This window comes from Delphinus delphis, chromosome 5 (assembly GCF_949987515.2).
Source record: "Delphinus delphis chromosome 5, mDelDel1.2, whole genome shotgun sequence".
Classification (NCBI taxonomy): Eukaryota; Metazoa; Chordata; class Mammalia; order Artiodactyla; family Delphinidae; genus Delphinus; species Delphinus delphis.
This window is the reverse complement of record NC_082687.1, coordinates 133,569,607-133,592,339: the sequence shown is the minus strand read 5'-3', so window position 1 is coordinate 133,592,339 and position 22,733 is coordinate 133,569,607. Positions and strand designations below refer to the sequence as shown.

The 22,733-nt window shown below is 39.2% G+C and overlaps 1 protein-coding gene across 1 annotated transcript in view; it reads left to right on the top strand.

Annotated features, from left to right (window-relative positions):
- The first annotated feature begins 2,632 nt into the window (after window positions 1-2,632).
- Window positions 2,633-22,733, top strand: part of SLC7A11 (solute carrier family 7 member 11) — an 87,378-nt gene continuing 67,277 nt past the window's right edge. Inside the window, exons 1-4 of the mRNA XM_060011875.1 lie at window positions 2,633-3,230; window positions 6,847-6,973; window positions 11,225-11,340; window positions 18,298-18,423. Coding sequence (XP_059867858.1) covers window positions 2,954-3,230; window positions 6,847-6,973; window positions 11,225-11,340; window positions 18,298-18,423 — 646 coding nt within the window. The 5' untranslated portion in view covers window positions 2,633-2,953. The remainder of the gene's footprint in view (window positions 3,231-6,846; window positions 6,974-11,224; window positions 11,341-18,297; window positions 18,424-22,733) is intronic.

Below are 22,733 nucleotides of genomic sequence, written 5' to 3'. Positions count from 1 at the left end.
AGGACGGAGGATATAAATGCATTTGCTTGGAACTAATTTTCACTATACACACATATTTGAAGACCATACAATTTTTTAATTTATAAGTTTAGGACTGTTGATTTATAAAGTAACCCAGAAGGTAACTCAATATTTTCTTTACAAACTACACTTTCGGTAAATTTCTGGGTGACTGGATGAGATATACTGGTGTCTTTGGTAACTGTTTTGCAGCTATGCAGAGGTTTTGAATGTGACTGTGTTTTATATAGATAGTACAATCCTTTTGGCCATTGTTCTAACTTCAGTAACTTTTCTTTGTAAATAATTTTTAAAAATACTCCAAAGGGGGCTTCCCTGGTGGCGCAGTGGTTGAGAGTCCGCCTGCCGATGCAGGGGACGCAGGTTCATGCCCCAGTCCGGGAAGATCCCACATGCCGCGGAGCGGCTGCGCCCGTGAGCCGTGGCCGCTGACCCTGCGCGTCCAGAGCCTGTGCTCCGCAACGGGAGAGGCCACAACAGGGAAAGGCCCGCGTACCGCAAAAAAAAAAAAAAAAAAAAAAATACTCCAAAGGAGGAGAATGTCATTTGATATTAAAAGAATATTTTTCCTCCTTTAGAATGTATCTAACTTCTGTCTGAATGCACTCTTACTCTCAATTTATGAGTTTAGTCATTTAGCACAAAATTTAAAATTGAACTGTGGCTCTGCGTTAGTTTGCGTTCTACTTTGAACTCCTATTTCTTCAGGGCTAATCTGTTCCCCTTTTTGGGAAACGAAGGCCTCTCCTCTCTTCATTATGTGCATTAATCAAGAGAATTGTGTGATTGAAGGACTCATAGGAGGAGAAAGAGAAACAGAATCTTCCTTTAGCTTCTTTTTTTTTCCTATAGCTTTTTCTTTTTCTTTTTCTTTTTCTTTTTTTTGGTATTTCAACAAGGTTGGATGAGGAAAACTACCCATCTTTATTTTTTGAAAGCCATGCAGCTGGGAAAAGTATTTATTTTGGCTTGATAAAAACCCTAACTTGGTATACTCAAAGCAAATTACGTAGGGTTTAGCTACATAATACCAATAAGAAATGATGTAGCCTCAGTTATCTGGATGATAGAGCACTGATGTGGTATCATTTCCTCAGGTGCCAACATAACAGAAAACAGTCTGACCTTCTCCATGCTACTTTCTAGTGGCTGTTCCTTTCTTGTGTCATCCTGACCCCCTCTCCATCCCCACCTCCACCTTGCACACACGTTTTCTGCCTGTTGTCTTTGCTTAGCTGTTCAGAAGCATATTTAATCTCGTTTGCAAATGTAGCTTCAGGGTAATGATAGCGTCTAATTCTTCTCACTGAATCCAAAACCACCTATGACCACAGCCAAAAGTGATACCTAGGATTTCTTTTCTTTCAGTATTTGTTTTATGGACACTTGGTTAAGAAAGTTAATAGGGTTTTAAAATGTTTGCCTTTCTTACTGTTTCAAACTAAACATTTTTTAAAAATTTTTATTGGACTATAGGGGATTTACAATGTTGTGTTAGTTTCAGGTGTACAGCAAAGTAATTCAGTTATACATATACATATATCCACTTTTTTTATATTCTTTTCCCATATAGACCATTACAGAGTATTGAGTAGAGTACCCTGTGCTATACAGTAGGTCCTTATTAGTAAACTAAACATTTTAATCTTAGCTTATATTTCTAATTCATTCTGTTTATAATCATAATATAACAATAGTTGCTATACTTTAGAAAAAATTCCTACATAATCTTAACACTTTCCTCGATTTTATTCTGTGTATCCCTTCTCAAGCCTTTGTTATATGCATGTTTTTATATCATTGTAAATTTTGCTTAATATTGAAATTAGATTTGTGTGTGTGTGTAATTTTTTGGAACAACATGCAAATGAAGAATCTATCTTTTACTTAGTTTAGGAGATCACCTAGCACTTATGAGAATCAGAAAATGACTCTTTTCTGGAGTCACTGTAATTTTTGAAGTAGTCACACTCAGATGACAATTTTAAGTACCGGTGTTATTATGGGTAGTATGAAATAATTTTTATCTTTTAATGTTAAGTAAAACTCACAGTTGTTATGTACGTGACAGCAGCTATACAGAATCATTCTAGGTTTGTAAATATTAGATTTGACCGTGTTGCTAGGAAACCCAAAAGGAAATTTAAATAAGCAGGACACATCACGAAATCTAAATTTTGTTGTTATAAACAGCAGCTTTGAGTTCTGTTCTGTGATCAAAAGGTTGGTATAAACGATTTTATTTGTACGTTAAAGAAAAGAAACTCCTTTCAACACAGTGATCATTTCCTGTTTCATTTTTCATTTTCTTTTCGAGTGAAGAGCTTTTGTCCCTCACTAGGAGTTGCTTGAAATCGCTCGGAAGGTCTGTTCCGAATTTACTACTTCTGGATTGGTTAAGATCTCTGTTAAGAGTGTGCTTTGTTCTCTGAAAGCTTTGGTCAGTTGAGCAACTTGCGGCTCGTGGTAAAAAAAAAAAAAAAAAAAAAGCGCTGAGTAATGCTGGAGCCTTCTCATGTGGCTGATGCAAACCTGGAGAATTTGCATCATCATCTAGCTGGAGTAAGTTGGTGAGACAGGCAGCAGCTTAAATACCAGCCCATGAGGAAGTTGAGCTGGGCTGTAATGATAGGGCGGCAGCCGCAGCCTCAGCAGCAGAGGTAGTCGGGGAGTGGAGAATCCAGAACACCATGAACGAGCACACAGGTGTTCCTGTGAGCAATTAGATTGCGGAAGGTGAACATACACCTTAGAGTTTTTACCTGGGAGCACACTAGCGCTGAGAAGGAATCCGAAGGCAAAGAGGAAGAGATCAAATCGGTCAGTCACCCCAAGAGGCACCAAAGTTGAAAGTTTGGAGGTTTTATTCTTTTAATTTTTTTTTTCTTTCTTTCTTTTGCTCTGTTTGCTTTTTACCCTGCGGGTCACTACCATGGTCAGAAAGGCTGTGGCATCCACCATCTCCAATGGGGGTTACCTGCAGGGCAGTGTTAACACGAGGCTGTCTTCCCTGGGTGGCAAGGAGCCACCTGGGCAGGAGAAAGTTGTGCTGAAGAGGAAGATCAGTCTGTTGAGAGGGATCTCCATCATCATCGGCACCATCATCGGAGCAGGAATCTTCATCTCTCCTAAGGGCGTGCTCCAGAACACGGGCAGCGTGGGCTTGTCCCTGGTTGTCTGGACGGTGTGCGGGGTCCTGTCACTGTTTGGTGAGTGTTGCCGCTTCTCTGGGGGTGTGTCTGTGGGGCTGGGTGCCGTGCTCTCTGGGAGAACAGAGGGTGATTTCTAAGGAGGGAATGAATGGCCAGGGCTCCCCCAGATTTTCTGATCTGGGGGGAGGTATGCGAACTGTCCACGCACACTCTCCACTGTTGGCAGAATCCTGAATTCCCTGAAATTGCGACCTGTAGGCTGTGCTCGCTTTTGCTGACTCAGGTAGATTATTTTCTGATTTTTCCCTGTGGCAATGAACGTCAAGGCTAGCTTTGATGACCCAGGAAAACACAGGCAAGCTTTCTGTACCAGGCATTTGTGCCCAGTTACCTGTGTTTGGGGCATCTTGGCAGCTGGTGCACTGAATGAAACACCTGTGAAGTGAAACCCGGTGTGGCCTGTTTAGACACAGAACTGAGTGTTCAGCAGAAGTTTTACTGACTTTTTATTGGCTAAACAAATGGGTGGCAGTCTTTTCCTTTTTAATTTTTTAACTTCAGGCGCTTGTCAGTTCCCAGTATTCTTTCAGAAGTCCTTATTGTGGAAAGAAGTGTGATGGCATACAATTGAATTCCTTTTGTAAATGAGAATATTGCAAGGATCTGGGCATAGTTCACAGTTTTTTCAACTTTTCATCTCTCCCCAGTACCCATAAACCTTTGCAATATAAATTGTAAAATTGGAATTGGGTGTTAGTTTGCTGTGTCTGCCCAGCTCTGTTTTCTTCATTTCTAGTTCACTTGGTCTTCAGAGACACAGATCATTGGCCCACCTGTCTGCTGAGTTAGTCTAAACAGAACTGGTAGAAGTATGATTATTAATTTTTCTTCAAAATCTAGATCTCTTTTATTGACTTGATAATTAATAGTAAAGAGGTAATAAATGTCCCCTCATGAGGTGGGCACATTACTAGAAAGCTACCTGGGTTAGTTGTGAAGGTGACAAAAACTGGTGAATGGTCAAGAAAATGAAATTTTATTTATGTTATGGGAAACATGTCTAAGACATATTTGCTCTTCTCTGGCAAACAGTGTATTCTGATTTCAAAAGATACTGTTCTTTAAAGGTACTAACTCTTTGTCCAAACTCTAGGACCAAGTACTAACTCTTGGTCCTACAAGGACCAATCCGTTTATTCTTAAGGCCTTGCAGTGTTTTCAGCGTTGGTCTGAGCATTCATCAAGAGAACTCCAACTTCCGTTATTAGGAAGAAGGTATTTTAAATAAAACTTGTTTAAAAAAAAGCTGCATAGAAAGATCTACAGAGGAATTATTTTTGGGTTATTTTAGCTTACAAAGGATTCGTGGTATTCATATGGTGTGGCATGTACGTTTATAGATGAACAAAGAGAAACGTAACTGTTGATCTTTCTAAATGACTATGCCTCCTCAGCCTTTAATCTTCTCCAACACGTGGTATATTCAGAACAAATCAGTGTCTGATGGGAGAGACCATAACCAGTTTCCTGGATTTTGCATACTGTGTGCGTGCAGCTCCCACTATGAGATTCCATTTTCGTAAACAATAAAAGGTTATTCAGATATAATAAAATGGATGGCTCTGAGCATTAACTAGTTAAAGTGATGAAAGTGATGTTGACCTGCACTTAGAAAATATGCTTCTGCATAAGTATATCATCTCAAGAAGTTCAGGAAAAAAAAAAAGCTAAAGGGACTAGCTAAGTTTATACTTGAGTTGGTATTCTTTGATTACTAACTGCAGTGAGTGTGCTCCTGTACTAACCTACTTATCTATATTTGCATTGCATTTATCACTTAAGTTACTAGGAACTTTTGATAGGAGTACCTTCTTAACAGGAAGCAAAGCAAAATATAAGGAAAAAAATCCTTTGTCTTAGAACTCTAGAACTCTGGGACTAAAAGTAAAGAATTTGTATATTGGATTTACAGGTGTTTTTTAAGCCAGGGTCAATACATGGATTCTTACAACCTATTCTGAACTTTTTTCATCTGGGTAAAATGGTTATAGAGCTTGAGACCTTTAAATGAAAATTTCATTTCTCCAGAACTCAATTTAAACCTGGGGCAACTATCCTGGAGTTTCAGCAAAGCATACAAAGGTCTAGGTATTGATTCTTGGGGGATAAATTCTGAGGTACTTAAGACACTTTCCAATAACATTTTATATCGGCTGCTTCTTTGTACAGCCTACCAACATGGTGACTGGTTTCCAACAGAGAGTGAATTGCAACTAGTTCCAATTAGTTATAAATAGACAGGCTATATCAGTGATCCCCAAATATCAATCTGTTACTTTAAAGACTAGTTACTTTAAAATTAACCTGTGTGAATTTTAAAATAATAGATCTTCTTGGATGCCTCTGTTGGACAGTCTGGCCTCTCTTGGTTAGAGAGTAGGTCTGGGGTATATAGCCTTAGCATTTGTTTTTTGTTTGTTTTTAAATAAAAAATTCTCCCCGGGTGACTCTGATCCAGTACTAGGTTCAGGAATACAAGAAGTGATACAGGAATACAGTAACTGACACTAAGATTTTGCTGAATATCCGAATTACATTCATGTTGGACAGTTCTACCTGAAGCTTTACTGATTAGTAATAAGTTCCCACACTTTGAGTCCCCCGAGCAGGCCAGGCAGAAATTACGTCTTACGTTCGAGTACTTGGCAGTATGGAGAGAACTTTTCACATAATGTCAAAATATATTTTTCATTTTCTTGGAAATTCATTGCTCACGTTAGTAGATACAGCTGTATTTCACGAGGTGCTTTCTGCTTTCTCCGTGGCAGGCTCAACGCTGTCCTTGGCATCCACTTCAAATTTAAACACACAAACTCCTTGTGATGTGAGAATTAAGCTCTTTATTTTACGGAGGATGAAACTGAGGTTTGGGGAGATTATAGAACTTGCTCAACTCTGTGTGAAGTTTATTGCTAAATGTTAAAATTTGGCCTATAGTTAATTTTACCTAACGTATGTAAATACGCCATAGCACCTCTTTTTTAAAAGTAGGTGTTATTTCAACCATACAGAGTGTGTACTTCGAAGACGTGCAAGAAAAACTTTCCTAAAAGCAGAATAGCTGCGTCAAAATTCATTTTGTGGACAAGCAAAACATATCCTACAAATTAAATGAAGCCTTCCAAAGCCTTGAGTCCATACTTCTCTGGAGAACAGATGAATCTTATTTATTTTGACATGCCACAGAAATATCATTTATTAAAAGGCTTCTCAATATAATGAGGTCAGTTTGTGATAATTCCTTGTTTTGATGTGAAGTTCTTTGAAAAATAGGTTAGTAATATTGGCATCCATCTACTCCTTTTCTCTTGTCAGGTTTGAGATTCAAACTTCTTAATAATATGATATTGTTTTAGAAGTTTGTCCTTACTATTTCAGGTCAGATTACATTGTTTGAATAGAATGAACTAGATCTCAAATGTGAGGAGGTTACAAGAGGAATCTGGAGGCTCTTAGGAATTCGATGACTGTTATTAATTTTGAAAAAGGATGTCATTCAGATCAAAGGAGGTAGTAACATCTCACACAACAGAAACATTGTTGTATCCATTCTACTGCTGGATGACTCGGTAATATTTTAACTTTTCACCTTTTTATTATAAATATTTCACAGGAGCCTTGTCCTATGCTGAACTGGGAACAACTATAAAGAAATCTGGTGGTCATTACACGTACATTCTGGAAGTCTTTGGCCCGTTACCAGCTTTTGTGCGAGTCTGGGTAGAACTGCTCATTATACGGTAAGAGCCTACATACAAAAAAATTAAGGAAAAATAAACCTATTCATTATACCTTTTTTTTTTTTTTGCGGCACGCGGGCCTCTCACTGCTGCGGCCTGTCCCGTTGCGGAGCACAGGCTCCGGACGCGCAGGCCCAGCGGCCATGGCTCACGGGCCCAGCTGCTCTGCGGCATGTGGGATCTTCCCGGACCAGGGCACGAGCCCGTGTCCCCTGCATCGGCAGGCGGACTCTCAACCACTGCGCCACCAGGGAAGCCCTTCATTATACCATTTTTTAATCACCTTGATTATTTTTAAGTAGTTAGAAATATACATGTCATGTGATTATATGGTAAACGTGTCTACTTCAGGACATAAAATCTGGGATGGAATACCTTTCTCAATGAATGTGTTTAATACAATTTTGCCACTGGCGGTAGTTTGCCAACCCTCAAACTTTTAAAGCATCTGCTTTTTGTTAATATTCAGTTATTTTCCATGACATTTTCAGGACAGATGCTGACTTGAAAACGATAAGAAGCATCAAAATCTACCTTGATAAATCAGACCTTTTGTTTGATTGTAAATCATAATTAGACAAAATTAAATGTTACGTTATAGGAACTGGAGTTTTTCTTCTTGTAGATTACACCACTAAGCCATCTTAGTTTACTCAGTTTTCGTGACTAGGAAGCTTCTGTTCCTAACAATTTAGTATGTCACCAAGTTGTTGTTGCTTTTGTTTTTGTTTTTGTTTCTTTTGGCTGTATTGGGTCTTCATTGCTGCATGTGGGCTTTCTCTAGTTGTGGCAGGCAGGGGCTACTCATCATTGCGGTGCGTGGGCTCCTCATTGCGGTGGCTTCTCATTGTGGAGCACAAGCTCCAGGCATGCGGGCTTCAGGAGTTGTGGCACGTGGGCCCAGTAGTTGTGGCATGCGGGCTCTAGAGCGCAGGCTCAGTAGTTATGGCGCATGGGCTTAGTTGCTTCGCGGCATGTGGGATCTTCCTGGACCAGGGTTTGAACCCATGTCCCCTGCATTGACAGGCGGATTCTTAACCACTGCACCACCAGGGAAGCCCGTTACCAAGTTTTATACTCTATAAAAGAACAAAACTTCACTTGTCACAGATGACTCATATCCTCATCTTAAACAAATCAGTGAACTACTGTTGCCAAAAGCTTTTTTGAGTTTATTTTTGTAAGAATACGTTCCTCTTCCTGATAGCCCTGGTTTAAAATCAAACCAAATAATGCTAAGTCACCCTGAGCGGCAAATTTCCTCCAACTTTGTGGGAAACTTATGATGTCACCTGAGAAGTTTAAAAGTATCTTGAAGGCAGATGGCGTCCGTGAAATGTGACTAACACATTCTGATTGCGGAGTTTAACATGAGTAAGTAGAGAAACTTGCTCTTACTGTAAACTTATCAAACTTACACAGCTGAGAGCTCCTGTGAGCTTTTATCCTGTCATGTGGGCCTAAGTGGCAAATGCAGAGCTAGTAAGTATTGACTTAACACTAATCTTGGTTTTTATAGTTCTAGGAGTCTCTTTTTTATCAAAGAGCTTAGAGTAGTATTTACTTCTTTGTGAAATCTGTTCTCCTTTTAGACAATTCTGCATTATTTAAAGTTTGTTATAATGAAATAATGATAAAGAGGTATTTTATTCCTTTTCTAAACTCTGGGATTGGCCCGGGATGTGCCTTCCACTCTTTTCTGATCATCTGAATATTACTCTTCAAAGGTCAACTTAAATTCTGTCATTTCCACAGTTAAGTTCCTGTTCACCCTAGTTTATAGTATGTCTTTCCTCTCTTAATAATTCTGAGAAAAATGCAGTCTCATCTTCTCATTTGACATTGAACATGATGTCCTATAACCTTACTTAATATTTTAGGAATCCGCGCTCTGTTTCCCTGTTAAAACTGCAAGCATTTCAAGCAGATAAGACCAAGTCTCACACTTTTTGTAACCCTTATACCACTTAATTCAGTGCCCTGATGATCAGATATTAAATTCTTTTTGAACCAGTAACTGAAAGATTAAGGTTATAATATTTTGAATACAACATACTCAGCATTCAGATGGCTACACTACTTATCTAGAGTGCTGGCCTGTCCGGACAGTAGGCTTTTGGAACCTGATGTAGCTGGACTTGAGTCCTGCTTTAGTCCTGCATTGGCTGATTGTATTGGCGGTGTGATGAGCATGGTCATTCCATTTGCAGCAGTAGCACCGATACGGTGCTTATGCGTTCACTTATTCATTCCACAAACGGCTACTGAATGGTGAATGGCACGTTAAAGAGACCTGAAGTGGAGCGAGCCACGGTTCCTATTCTCAAGCAGCTCATAATCAAACGTTACTTTAATCACAGGAGAGCTACTTCGTGGTGTGTGTGTGTGTGTGCGTGTGTGTTTACAGAAGAAATTACCTAGATATATTCTAGAAGCTTTTTTAATGGGTTCATATATTTCTTTGTAATAATGGACTCAACTGGTTTCTCAGATAGGCAGAGTCATGAATGGCTTGAGGGGTGACAAGATACCTAGGTACTTTAACATTTCTCTTCCATTGAAAACACCCATGGTACCTGAATACTTACTATTAAAATTGTACATCAGGTTAACACACTCTTGTCAGAATTAGTCTGTAAAAACAAATCTTAAGGGAAAAAAAATCACACATCAGGGGTCATTTGATTGAATTCACACATTGACTGTATATTCAATATTCATTGGGTTTCTACTGTATGACAGACACTATACTATACACTGAAGATGAAATAATGATTAAGTTGGACACAGCCTTGTACTCATGGATCTCAGGGTCAAATGAGGGAAATAGTTATGAATCAGGACATCACATAAGAGAATATAAAGTTACTACTGTGATACACACTGTGAAAGAGAAACCATGAGGTTCTGGAGGAGAGTACACTCCGGGAGATCTAACCCGGTCGGGGGAGTGGAGAAGCTTCCTTGGGCAAAAGACTGAACTAAGACCTGAGGTATGAGAAACCGTCAGTGAGTTGCAGAGGTCTCAGGCAAAGGGTGTTCATATCCTTGTGTGGGAAGAAGCACACTGAAGAGGAAGGAAAAGCTTAGAGCAGATAGAACCTTGAATTGAAGAGTTTTTGCATATCCTGAGCATGTTTTGAAAGCACTACGATGTCATGATCAGATTTTAATTTATACGTCAAAAATTTATAAATGATGGTGACCGAGAAAAATAATCTTGTTGGGGTGAGGAAGAGGTTCTCTTGGAAAAGAAAAAAAAAAAAAAAATCAAGAAATCTGTCATGCTAGTACTGGCAGGTCAAGGTTGGAACACATAATGGTGGTTGGTTTTCTGACAGTTAGGAGTTGGACATGGGTGTGGTATAACCATGAGAAGGAAGATAAGCTGAAAGGGAAGACAGGCAGGACAAAGTAGATAATATCATGGACTTACCTGTGTATCTAACAAATATGCATTCATATATAGATATATTTAAACTGAAAGGCATCTGTAATCTTTGCATAGAAATAGTGGAAAAATTAAGATAGAATGGTCTGTTACCTATTTCACTATATACCTGAAGTTATTGCATTTTCTTATTTCATGCGTGTTTTCTCCATTTGTAAAATTACAAGAATACTTTTATTTTTCAATGTATACTTTGCATCTAAATACTTCTGTGGAATTAAGAGTAATCACTTGGCTCTTCAAGTTTTGGTCTGTATGGAAAACCAAGACTGATACGATATCAAGCACATAAGCATATATTTGCAATGAACACTTATTAGTACTAGTTTTTTTGAGGTGAGTTTTGTGTTCCTTTTCTGACCATGACCCAACCCATTAGACCTGCACTGTTAATGCATTCATGCCGTGCTGGAGTTCAATTGTTGACTTACTGAGAAAGAAGATTGCTTCTTGTGAAGCCCACCTCTGTCAGGATCTCAAGAAATAAACTCAATTTTTAAGAAAAATTCAAATACGGGAAGGCAGGGGCAAAACTGACAGTACCCAGCCTTGTAACTGACAGGACCCAGCCTTGTACTCAAGGAGATGTGAAGTTTAAAAAGGAGCCCCCAGAGTTGTAGACAGTATTTCATTCGGAATGTCTATGACAACCTAATCAAATATGGACTTTTGAAAATCACGGACTTCCGTATTTAATATGTTCCACATGCTGAATAATAGCACCTCAGTGTAGAACGAGTTGAGTGAAGATGCTCTTTTCTTTTTCTGTAGTTAACCTAAATATGTATTTTTTTTTCTAGCCCTGCAGCCACTGCTGTGATATCTCTGGCCTTTGGACGGTACATTCTGGAACCATTTTTCATTCAGTGTGAAATTCCTGAACTTGCAGTCAAGCTCATTACAGCTGTGGGCATAAGTGAGTATCATAGGTATACATATGAAAGAGAAAAAAAAATCCCTACAACAGGGATTGGAGACAGAGTTTCTTAAGACTTTTTGTGTGGTGGGACTGCTTCCCACATGGTGTTCTTTTTGCTTACAGTTCACTGCCAAGTTTGTGTTTGGAAAACAAAGAAAAGAATAAGGAGGTGGAGTGATACCTGATATGACATTACATGCCCGTTTTGCACCGGGTCAGTAGCTCTGACGGCTAAGCTTTTAAAATAGGCAAACAAAACCACTTTGTTAGTAAAATAGTAACTGGATTGTACATAAAAAGAGACGTTTACAAATGAAAACCCAATTTTTAAATGGATTCTGTATTGGAAAATATCCTTCCTCACCGATAACGTGTTGAATTAGAACGCGCTTAGCCTCATGGAATGGTGTTTGTGTGTTGGCTGTGTGTAGTGTCCATGCATTTTCTGGTGTTGGCAGCTGTCATTCTCAGTGTTAGGATTTTAGCTGTCCATCGATGGTCACAAGAGCCTTCCTCCAGTATTTGATTATTAGATGTTCCTCAACTAGGAGTCTTCTTTATTGTCTCTAAATTAGGAAGTTGTTCATTTTCACCAATGGGCACAGATATTAGAACTCTCTTTAAAAAAGGAAATTAAAAAAGAGGAACATGACCAAAATGATATAAGTGATATGAAGCCCAATATGACTCTAACTTCCTGTTATAAGAGTCGACATTCCAAACTCTTAAATATAATGGGAGATGATCACGTACTTGTAGATACTAACTGAATCACTGTTTTCAGAATCAATATGATCCCACTTGATGAAGTCTGACCTACTTGGAGATAGAGAGCTCCCCAGGAATAATTGAACTGCATACCCATGAAAGAATTTGTGGTTGTACATGACTGAAGTATTTCAATAGAACAACGAAGAGAGACATGAACATTTGACAGTAGAGGGGTGAGTGGTCAGTTAGCAGGAAAGAGGAATTGCACTTAAAATATCCCTAGTGCTGGGTACATGTATTTCTGAACTTAAGTAGGTTCATCCTGGATTCTCCCCCTTCATTCATGGAACCTACACAAATAATTGTTCGGCGAAATCTTTGAAGGGAGGCAAAGAAAAATACTCGAATTAGACATTTCTGAGTTCTGGAAAGGTAATGGTGTTCTTGATTCACCTTGCCCTTGATAACATACTACCGATGTGAGACTCGGGGACACATCACTTCAACTTTCTGCACCTCCGTGTTCTTACTTTTAAATCGTGCCCAGTCTCATCAGGTGTCTTGTGAAGATGAAACGATAGTAAAAGAGACAATGTATATAAAGTGTTTTGGAGAATGCCAGAAAGTTTTTAAGAATGAAGTTACAAATGGTAGCTCTTTATACTCTTGTGGGAAAACATCTCATCAAATTCCGTGAGACCAGGGGCTTACTCACTGCTGTGTTTCCAGCCCTTCCCATAGCACCTAGCATGTCGTTTGCGCTCAGTAAATATTTATTGACAACTGATTTTTATGAGAAGAGGTCTAAGAATTTTTCTCTAGTAGAGAAGCCAATGGAATGCCTGTGTGTTAAACTTGGAGGATTACACATCTTCAGGTCTCTCAGGCAGCAGGAAGATGGAGGTAAATAGTTTGCTCCGATCTAACACCATGAATTTTTGAATTTTTGAACCATCTTAGCGTAGTGGTGATAACTCAGGCTCTGGAGGCAAACGACCTGGAATTGAAAGTTAGTGTCATAATTTCTTACTTATGTGATTTAGGGCTAAATATTAAACCTCTTTAAGCATTGTTTTTATTTATTGGTGAAACACCTGTGAAAAGATCATCTATCTTGAATGGCTGTGGAAGGGCGAAGTTAGTCAGATTTTTAAGACTTAGCAGAGTGCCTTAACCAACCACTTGAGAAATGAGAGTGGGGTGGTAGGGGGGCGTTACTGAATACTAATTCACCCCCTACCCTTTTAAAAGTACTCTACCTCGTTTCTGTCAAATTAATAAAAATGAGAAGTTTTTGCTTACCCCAAATTCTTGTCCATTCTGGTAAACGTATCAGGCACATGGAAGTTGAACGGGGAAATCTTATATATTCACATTTGTCTTCTCTCCTCTAGCCCAATACTGACATTACTCCCTCATGAATTTTCACTCTCCTTGTAGCTTCAATAAACATTGAAGTATGTTCAATACTTGAAATGATATTTAGTTTTTTGGTTCTGCACTCCTGAAACTAGACCCTGTTTAAGTATACACTCGAATGGCAGAATATTATAATAAAAATACTTTCCTTAAAATGTGGGATCTAGGGCTTCCCTGGTGGCGCAGTGGTTGAGAGTCCGCCTGCCGATGCAGGGGACACGGGTTCGTGCCCCGGTCCGGGAAGATCCCACATGCCGCGGAGCGGCTGTGCCCGTGAGCCATGGCCGCTGAGCCTGCGCATCCGGAGCCTGTGCTCCGCAACGGGAGAGGCCACAACAGTGAGAGGCCCGCGTACCGCAAAATAATAAAATAAAATAAAATAAAATGTGAGATCTAGTCTCAGATGCATCCCTAACAGCCTCTCTCTCCATCTCAATTTTCTTACTAGTTTAGTTTACGTAGGTGAGTAAAGAGCCCCACCTTCTTCCCATAACCTGTGGGAGTAATTGGGGGAAGGAAACAAAGTAACAGTAATGATGGCGATGTGGGAAAAAGGAATAGCCATTTCTACAAATGCAGTACTGTACTTTCTTTTCTAGAACTGTCCTTTCCTGGCATCATTAAATTACATGAAAGAAACTCTAGGCCCAGTTCTGTGCTTGCTTCTCAGACATTGTACATGGAGTGACTCTCTATAAATCTGAAACTGGACTATCCCTGCTCCTTTTCTACCATAACTAGATACCATGACAAGCAATTCTTAGGGAAATACATGTCGTGTTGAAATATACAAGGACCGCAGAACAGCAGCCGTACCCTTCAGGAGGATGAGAAATAAAAGGTGGAATCAAAGTGTCCTGAAATCCCAGCCAAGATAACCATGAACCATAGCAGAGAGGAAGCGTCACCGGGAGTTTGGAAGAACTAGGTATAGTAGTGAGATCGTACGTGTCTTCTGAGCTACTTCCGCATTGTTACCTGTGAACGACTGGTAAAAGTGTGGACTCTGGGGTCAGCTTACTTGGCTTCAGTCCTATCTTTGCACCTTACCTTCGTGAACACGGGCAAGTTAAGTAATATCTGGATTCTCACCTGCTCATCAGAAAAATAACACCAGTGATGGTAACCACGTCATAGAGATAAGATTAAATAACATTATCCACGTAAGGTCCTTGCGCAATGTCTGTCATATAACAATAGTATATATTTATTTAAGGCTTACCATTTTTATTCCCAATAGTGAGATCCTAGATATAGTCTCTCTGCTTTATAAAGGTTGTTTATTGCTGAAATTAATGTATCCAGGAAGTGAATGCGAAGAGACAGAGGCGACCCAGGCAGCTGCTACAAAGAACAGTGGAGCAATTTCACCTTAGCTCACCATGTCGCGTCCATATACCGTCCATATATTTTACCAGTTTAGCACAGAGCAGTCAGAAGCCAGAAGCCAGGGAGAACCTGAACCTGGGAGAGAACCCAATATATCCAGGCTCGGTCATCTCACTCTGCAAAATAAAAGACAGACTTGAATGACGGAAGTGCAGAAAGAAATACTTACCAGTCCTTAAATCATGGGACCAGTTTTCAACACTCCTTGTTGCTGCATTTCAGTTCTTAGGAAATGGCATCATTAATAAGTAAATAAAAACTGTACGTCCTTCCGTTTTCATTTTGGTAACATTTAAGGTAAGCAATAATAATAAGCCCAAATTGATACAGGTAATTCTTAATGCATGAAGTTAGCCATCATTACTCAAAGGAAGTAAAGCTAGGCTGAAAGCTTGCTCACGTTTCTTTGATGATTACAATGTGGATAGATAGTGTATAAAAACCAAAGTCTTATAGATGTTGTTTCAGAAGCTCTGAAAACTTGCATTTAGTGAATCCCAAATCCCTTTTCAGTATTGTTGGATAAGCAATATACATAGACTTAAATTTCTCTGGAGAGACACATGATGAGACAGCAGTTCTAGCCGCTTGAGGACCTACACAGTGCCTCCGTACTGGCTACCTTGTTACTTGTTAAGCTGTATCCCTTCAGGGTCATAGAGGTACATCTCAGCTGGAATTTGGCTTATGGAATAACGAGGGCAATGTCTGGATGCTCAGATAAAGCAGGGTTTCGAGAAACCTTTGAGAGAAATCAGGCTTAACCAGAATTTTTATTTCAGCTGTCTGAGAGGAAAGCAAGGTGAGATTATCCATTCATAATATTTGTTTGATTTTGTCTTCCATTTTTCTAAGAAAACTTCACAAAATATAAAATTCCCAAAACTCATTTTTTTTCTATTTCAGTAGGCATTGAATGTAATGCCTATGCTCTTTACGAACGTAACAAACCTTCTTTCCTCTTTGCAAATATATAGAGGTTCTAAATACGAGAATGCCTTTCTCTTTTCCCTCCCCCTTCCTCCCTCCCTCCCTTTCTTCTTTTTCTTCCTTCCTGCCCTCCCGCCCTCTATTCCTTTTTCTCCTTCCTCGTTTTTCTCCCTTCCTCTCCTTACAACAGCTGTTTTCTATTGTGGAATACTCTCAAAAATACTCTCAAAAATACTTTGGGGTTTTAGGAGCTCTAGTTAAAAGAAAACAGTGCTCTTTTGTTGTTGGTGGGAACATGCACCCAATTATCTTCAGATCAGTGCTGAATCTCCTTAACTAAAAAAATAATCCCTTTCTTATCATGACTCATTTATCACAGAGTAATTTACATAGAAAAAGGAAAAGAATCACTGGGTGATGGAGATGAACACAGAGTTGCATTAAATTATTTTCAGTATATAAGTGCTTTGTATAGGGGAGAGAAAAATAATTATTTTTTATCTTTTCACTGATAAAATAATGCACTTGGTGATTAACAATAGACCTGTCTATTTCTTCATGTTTCCAGCTTCAAACACAGATGAAATATTTCTCTTAGCTTCCCCTGTAGCTTATTCAGGGCTCCAGCCTTTCTAATCATTCTCATCATTATTCCTTTGAAATATTTCTTCATTAGTAACCTCCTATCTAAATTTTCATGGTCCCTTATTCTTCCCATCTTTGAGTTGTTTTCAAAAATGAAAATTGCTTTTATTGAGTTTTTACTTAATACTTCATGTTCATTATAAAAATTATTTTAAATCATGCAGAAAAATAAATTTTTAAACTTGAAAATTATTCAATATTCTATCATCTGTAGATACCTTCTGTTAATGTTTTAGTAAACACTCATTCAGAATTTTTCCGTTCCTTTCTCTCTGTGTCTTTATCTGTCTTTCTATCTACCTAACAATTTATCATCTACCCATCTCTCTGTAATTTGCTGTATTGGTCAGTAAAACGTCATGAACAATCTTTCGTGGAATAAATATTTAACTGCATCATGATTTTACATGGCTGCATAGTAAACCCTTAAAAAGGTATACCTTAATTAGCCTTCCTTTGGGGGCTAGGTTATTTTAAAAATTTTGCTATTATACATTGTGTTGATACATTTGCTCCAATTCTTAAATTTTGAAATGAGCTAATGATTGTATCAGGCAATTGGAACTATGAAGATGACTCATTATTGTACATATGGAAAGCTTCCTATTGCAACCTGAACTGTAAGAATTCTGTGTTTGGTTTTATCCTCCAAGAAGTATTTTCATACATTTTTGTTATTTGTTTAGGGAGAACACACCTTTTTAAAAATAAAGCTTATAGATAATAACTACAAATATCAGATATGAAGTAGCTTTTGGGGCAGTGGGGGAGGGAGAAAGTTAACACTAAGCATAAGGTTTTAGAAAGAGCGTAAAGTTGAAATCCACTGTCTAGAATAAGTCACTCCAGCAGAGTATAGGAGGCACGGTTTGAGAATATCGCCATTCATTTCATTCCTCTTTGGCTGAAGTTGGTTTTTTAAAACTGAGGATCCAGCTCATTCATTGATTCAACAAAACCATGTTGACGATCTTCCTGGGCCAGGGATGAAGCTGGATACTAGCAAGACAGAGATGAATAATGCTTCTTCTGCCCTCAAGGTTCTCATGGTCCACAGTGCGGGGAGAGTGAATAGTTGAATACTACTCGGGACACTGTGGACAGTATCACCAAGAAAGGGAAATTCTGCTGGCTTCAGACCCACTGTGCATCTGGGAACTCTTTTGGATTCATCCCTTGTAACATTTTTTCAAGTTCCAAAACGTATCTGGGAAGCCTATACATTTAGGGTAGATTGAAAGTCACTCCTGACTGTGCTGATTGGACAGTGGAAAGGAAATGCAAAAAGTGCTGTCTACAGCTAGTCCTGACGGTGAAGAATCGCGTCCCAGCTCACACATTGCCCCTTCTTGAGTGTGATGCCCAGCTGGCGGGTGGCTATGCACAAGGTCAATCATTGAACGAGGAAAGAGTTGCCTGCTGTATCAAGCTGAAGATCTCATTGCATGTGATGACTCATTGCATGTGATGACTTCAACAATCTCATTGCATTCAACAATCTCATTGCATGTGATGACTTCGGGATTTGCTTAGAAGATATTTTTATATGATTATTAGGGCGCTACCGTATTTGTCCGCTCTTACTGACATATACAAAGAACAAGAGAGAACTTCTTACTGTTCACAGGTTTCATCCAAGCCTCTGAAACTTCAGTGTGCATAAAAATCACCTAGAGATCTTGCTGAGATAGATTTGTAGCCCTTAGGTCTGGTGTGGTACCTGAGATTAAGCATTTCTCAACTGCTTCCAGGTAATGGCAACGCTGCTGGTTCACGGATGGCACTTTGAAGAGCCACAACCTAAGACGTCTTCATACCAATGATGATTCACCTTTTCTAACTTCATCTATTTGTTTGCAGCTGTGGTGATGGTCCTAAATAGCATGAGTGTCAGCTGGAGCGCCCGGATCCAGATTTTCCTAACCTTTTGCAAGCTCACAGCAATTCTGATAATTATAGTCCCTGGAGTGATGCAGCTAATTAAAGGTAGGGACTGAAAAGTAAATGCTTTTTAAAATACGTTTCTGCTTTTGGTCTCTTCTAACACTAACTTTCACTTGTGCTAGCAGAATCCCTTAATTAGACTCTCTGCTCATGGAACTTAGGCTCTGTACCGTCACGTAATTGATTTGAAAGCCTGCAACATTGGGGGCTGAGTTGGTATTTACAGCTGAATGGCAACAAGAGGATTAAGACTGAGCCAGGCAACAAAATAAGGCATCAGTGAATTTTCTCTTGGTCTAAACTATTTGTAGCGAAAACACAAAGGGGGAAAGAAAAATAAGCCATTAGTTTTAACTACAGATAAATATGTCTTCTTATTTTTACTTTAAAGTAGTTCAACCACAGTGTTAAAGATTAGAGAGAAAAAGATATCTGGAAAATAATGAAAAATAATGAATAATTCTTTTACGGTTGTTATTCCTTTTACCTTGAGAATAGATTCTTGACAGAAGGAGAGTCAGATATGGGAATAGCGTTCGCAAAAAGACAAATATTATCTGACAATAAAGATAGCTGTAAAAATGTAAGTTTTATTGTTACATTATTTTTTATGTAAAATCTGCATTTCTGGGGAGATGTAACACCATTTTCTGGGAGTATTTGCCTTATAGACTTGACTATTAAACAAGCAAAGATGAGATGGTTGAGGGTGATGTCATTTAGAGTTTCAGTTGTTCTAGGTAAGAAGACATAGGCAGTTGCTTGGATTCAGGGGAAGTTGTTGGATGAGAAGGAGGTCCAGGTGAGTTATTTAACTACCAATGGGCACAATGGTAGGAAATAAGAAAGTGAGATGAAATTGTAAAGGACTGACATACAACTTGGGCATGTTAAGTATTTAATGTTTACATTGATATTGTCTGTTCCAAGAAACGGAATTTATAGAGAAATTTAATGAAGTGGCAAGAGAAGAATTACACAAGACAAAAGGAAATGCCAAAATTAAGCAAAAAAATCATTGCTGATTGTAGAGGCATTAAACAGTAATAAAAGTGGAACGGTTCGTCATTCTGTAGCTGGGGAAAGGGAGCTGCTGCTGTCCATTTAATAAGCCTTGTGGGAGAGCTTCGAGCTCTCCTGGCTGAATGTTTGCATCAAATCCAGCAACATCAGCCAACGTAAACACAATGAAGATGTTTAACACTATAGGTTACACTGAAGGGAAGACGTGGGCTCACTCTTCTAATTCACCTTGGCCTCCACAGAGCTGGCCTGCCCATATTTTATCTGACCCGTCAGAAATGTAGGGAAAATAATCTGTTTTGCTGCTGCTCTCCTTTTCTGGGCTAACTCTTTAGACTTCTGTAAGGAATTTCTTCCATTTTTGGAAAGTGCAGAAACTCTGGGTCATGGACCCTTCTTTTGTTCTAGTTTAGGTTCCAAAAGATGATATACTATCCTTTAAAACAAAGATTTTTTTTCATTTCCTTTTTCTTTTTGATGTAATGTAAGACTGTAGTCAGTTTTTACCACTTATTTATATATGTGTGTGAGGTGACGTTGCCCAAGTGGTAGTGTATTGCAAATTCCTTGAGAGCAAAAGTCATGATAGATTGTTTAGATTTGTTTTTTGACATTACAACAGAATGATCCTTTAATACTTACGGTATTGTTACTGAACCAAACTTAGGTCTGCTTGCCCGATGCACAGAAAAGCCAATCTACTGACACCAAGTTGTGGTGAAGGAAAGTACAGTGTTTATTGCAGGGCCAAGCAAGGAGAATGGGCAGCTCATACTCAAAAGACCTGAACCTCTGGATGGCTTTCAGGAAAGGCTTTTTAAAGACAGTGTGGGGGAGAGGGTCACAGTGTTCATGATCAGCTCATGCACCATTCTCTGATTGGTTGATGAGGAGGTAACAGGTAAGGTCACAGAGGTCAGCATTATCGATCCTCAGGTTGCAGCCAGTTTGGGGCCACAAGACTGCGGTGATCATGCAGTTAGCTTCTTCCACCTGGTGGGGATTTTAGTATCTGGAAAAGAACTCAAAGGTGTGACTCAGGATGTTATCTATAGCCCTTGAGGAGTAACTAAAAGACCTTGAGTTCGTTTTACGGCTAAACTATTACTATTTTGTTTTGTCTTGTTTGACTGCTTTCCTTTGTTTCTGCATTTTCTCACTTCTCTGATTAAAATTGCTCTTTGGAACTCAGGGAAGGCCTAGAAGGTTAAAGGTTTTCTACAAACAAGAGGCAGGGGACATGGGGAAGGCCCCACAGGGTCCTGCTCAGTTTCAATATCAGTGCTTAATGTGACCATGTTTCCTTATATCTCGCTTAACAGAGAAGTGACCTGAGAATTTTACTACATTTAAAGTAAATTAAATATTTTGGAGAGTATTCTTAGCAGGTTTATTTACTCTATTATTATAAAACAGTGATTCTCTTTGTCTCTAACTTATCACATATTTCTCACATTAATATGAAACTTCAAGAAGAGAGAAATTTTTACTTATACAGATTGTGCATTTATTCTAATCTAATGAGATCCAGAAACTAGCTGTATGTTCTGTATTCTCTTATGAGGATTTGTTAAACTTTCCTTTGAATATAATAACTTTCATCTTCGTGAGACCTCTGTTATGCAGCCGAAATATTCCTGAAACTTAGAAACACCTCTCTTTCGTAATACTCTCAAAATGGCCCTTTTCAGGATCTGTGCTTGGGATTCAGTCTTTGCAAAGTTTGATATCTTTTGGGTTTCCCTGGTGGCGCAGTGGTTGAGAGTCCACCTGCCAAAGCAGGGGACACGGGTTCCTGCCCCGGTCCGGGAAGATCCCACATGCCGCGGAGCGGCTGTACCCGTGAGCCATGGCTGCTGAGCCTGCGTGTCCGGAGCCTGTGCTCCGCAATGAGAGAGGCCACAACAGTGAGAGGCCCGCGTACGGCAAAAAAAAAAAAAAAAAAAAAAAAAAATTTGATATCTTTTATTGATTATTCAGTGCTGCACTCTTAGGAATATTGTCCCTTAAGGCCAAGTAGACTACAGATCATGGTAAGGCAATATGCAACAGATGTTTTTACAGGGTTTCCAGTATTTATATTTTCCTTCTATGAGGATAAGAGATGTTTTTGTAAAATAGGTATTTCTGAATTGACAGTAGCATTTTAAAAAATGAACTATATTTAGGAATTGGATGCTTTGAGGGGAAGTCATTTAGTGGATAACTCAATATTCTCCATTTTGGGTCTCAAAACTTGCACGTTATATTTGCCTGTACAATGCAGGCAAAAACTGAGATTTGAGTGAAGAGAAAAAGGGTCTTATGTATATCATCTACCTCCCATCCGCCTTTTATTTTCTTACGGGAAGGCCAGTTTTGAAACAAGTCACATTTCCCATTTAGATCATCTCATTTGCTGTTTTCTTTGGGAAATAGAGACTTTTCATGCCTAACTTTGAATACTGATTGACTAAAGTAAATCTGAATTTCTATTTTTTAATTATCCAAAAGATATACAGGAAAAGTCTCTACAAAGTAGAGAAAACTGTTATGCATAAAAGTGCTCAGTCCAGGGCTTCCCTGGTGGCGCAGTGGTTAAGAATCCGCCACCAATGCAGGGGACATGGGTTCGAGCCCTGCTCTGGGAAGATCCCATATGCTGTGGAGCACCTAAGCCCGTGCGCCACAACTACTGAGCCTGCGTGCCCCAGCTACTGAAGACCGTGCACCTAGAGTCCATGCTCCACAACAAGAGAAGCCACCACAATGAGAAGCCCATGCACCGCAATGAAGAGTAGCCCCCACTGGCCACAGCTAGAGAAGGCCCGCGCGCAGCAGCGAAGACCCAACGCAGCCAAAAATAAATAAATAAATGTATAAAAATAAAAATAAAAGTGCTCAGTTCACATGTTGCTGCAAAAATTTGTTTAAACCTATTTATTTTAGAGTTCAGTATAGTTTCTTTTCTGTTTCTAGAAGGAAAGCATGCCATTCTCTAGGAAAGGGTCTGCAGACTTTCTCCGTAAACGGGCGGATAGTAAATGTTTTCAACTTCGTGCACCATTTGGTCTCTGCCACAACTATCAGCTCCGCTGGAGAGTGAAATTAGCCATAGACTGATAGTATCAGTCATAGGTAAATAAGTGGACCTAAGTGTGCTCCAATAAATCTTTCTTTACAAAAGAAGCTTGGGGGTGCGGAACAGATTGGTTCCACAGGGTTTTCCAACCCCTGTTGGTATCTAATGAACTATAGGGAGAAAGCAGAAAGTAAGTTAAATGATCTGAGAAGGTGGTTCTTGGGTTTCATGCCTCCTCATTGAAGATAGACCCTTGAATATTTCTTCC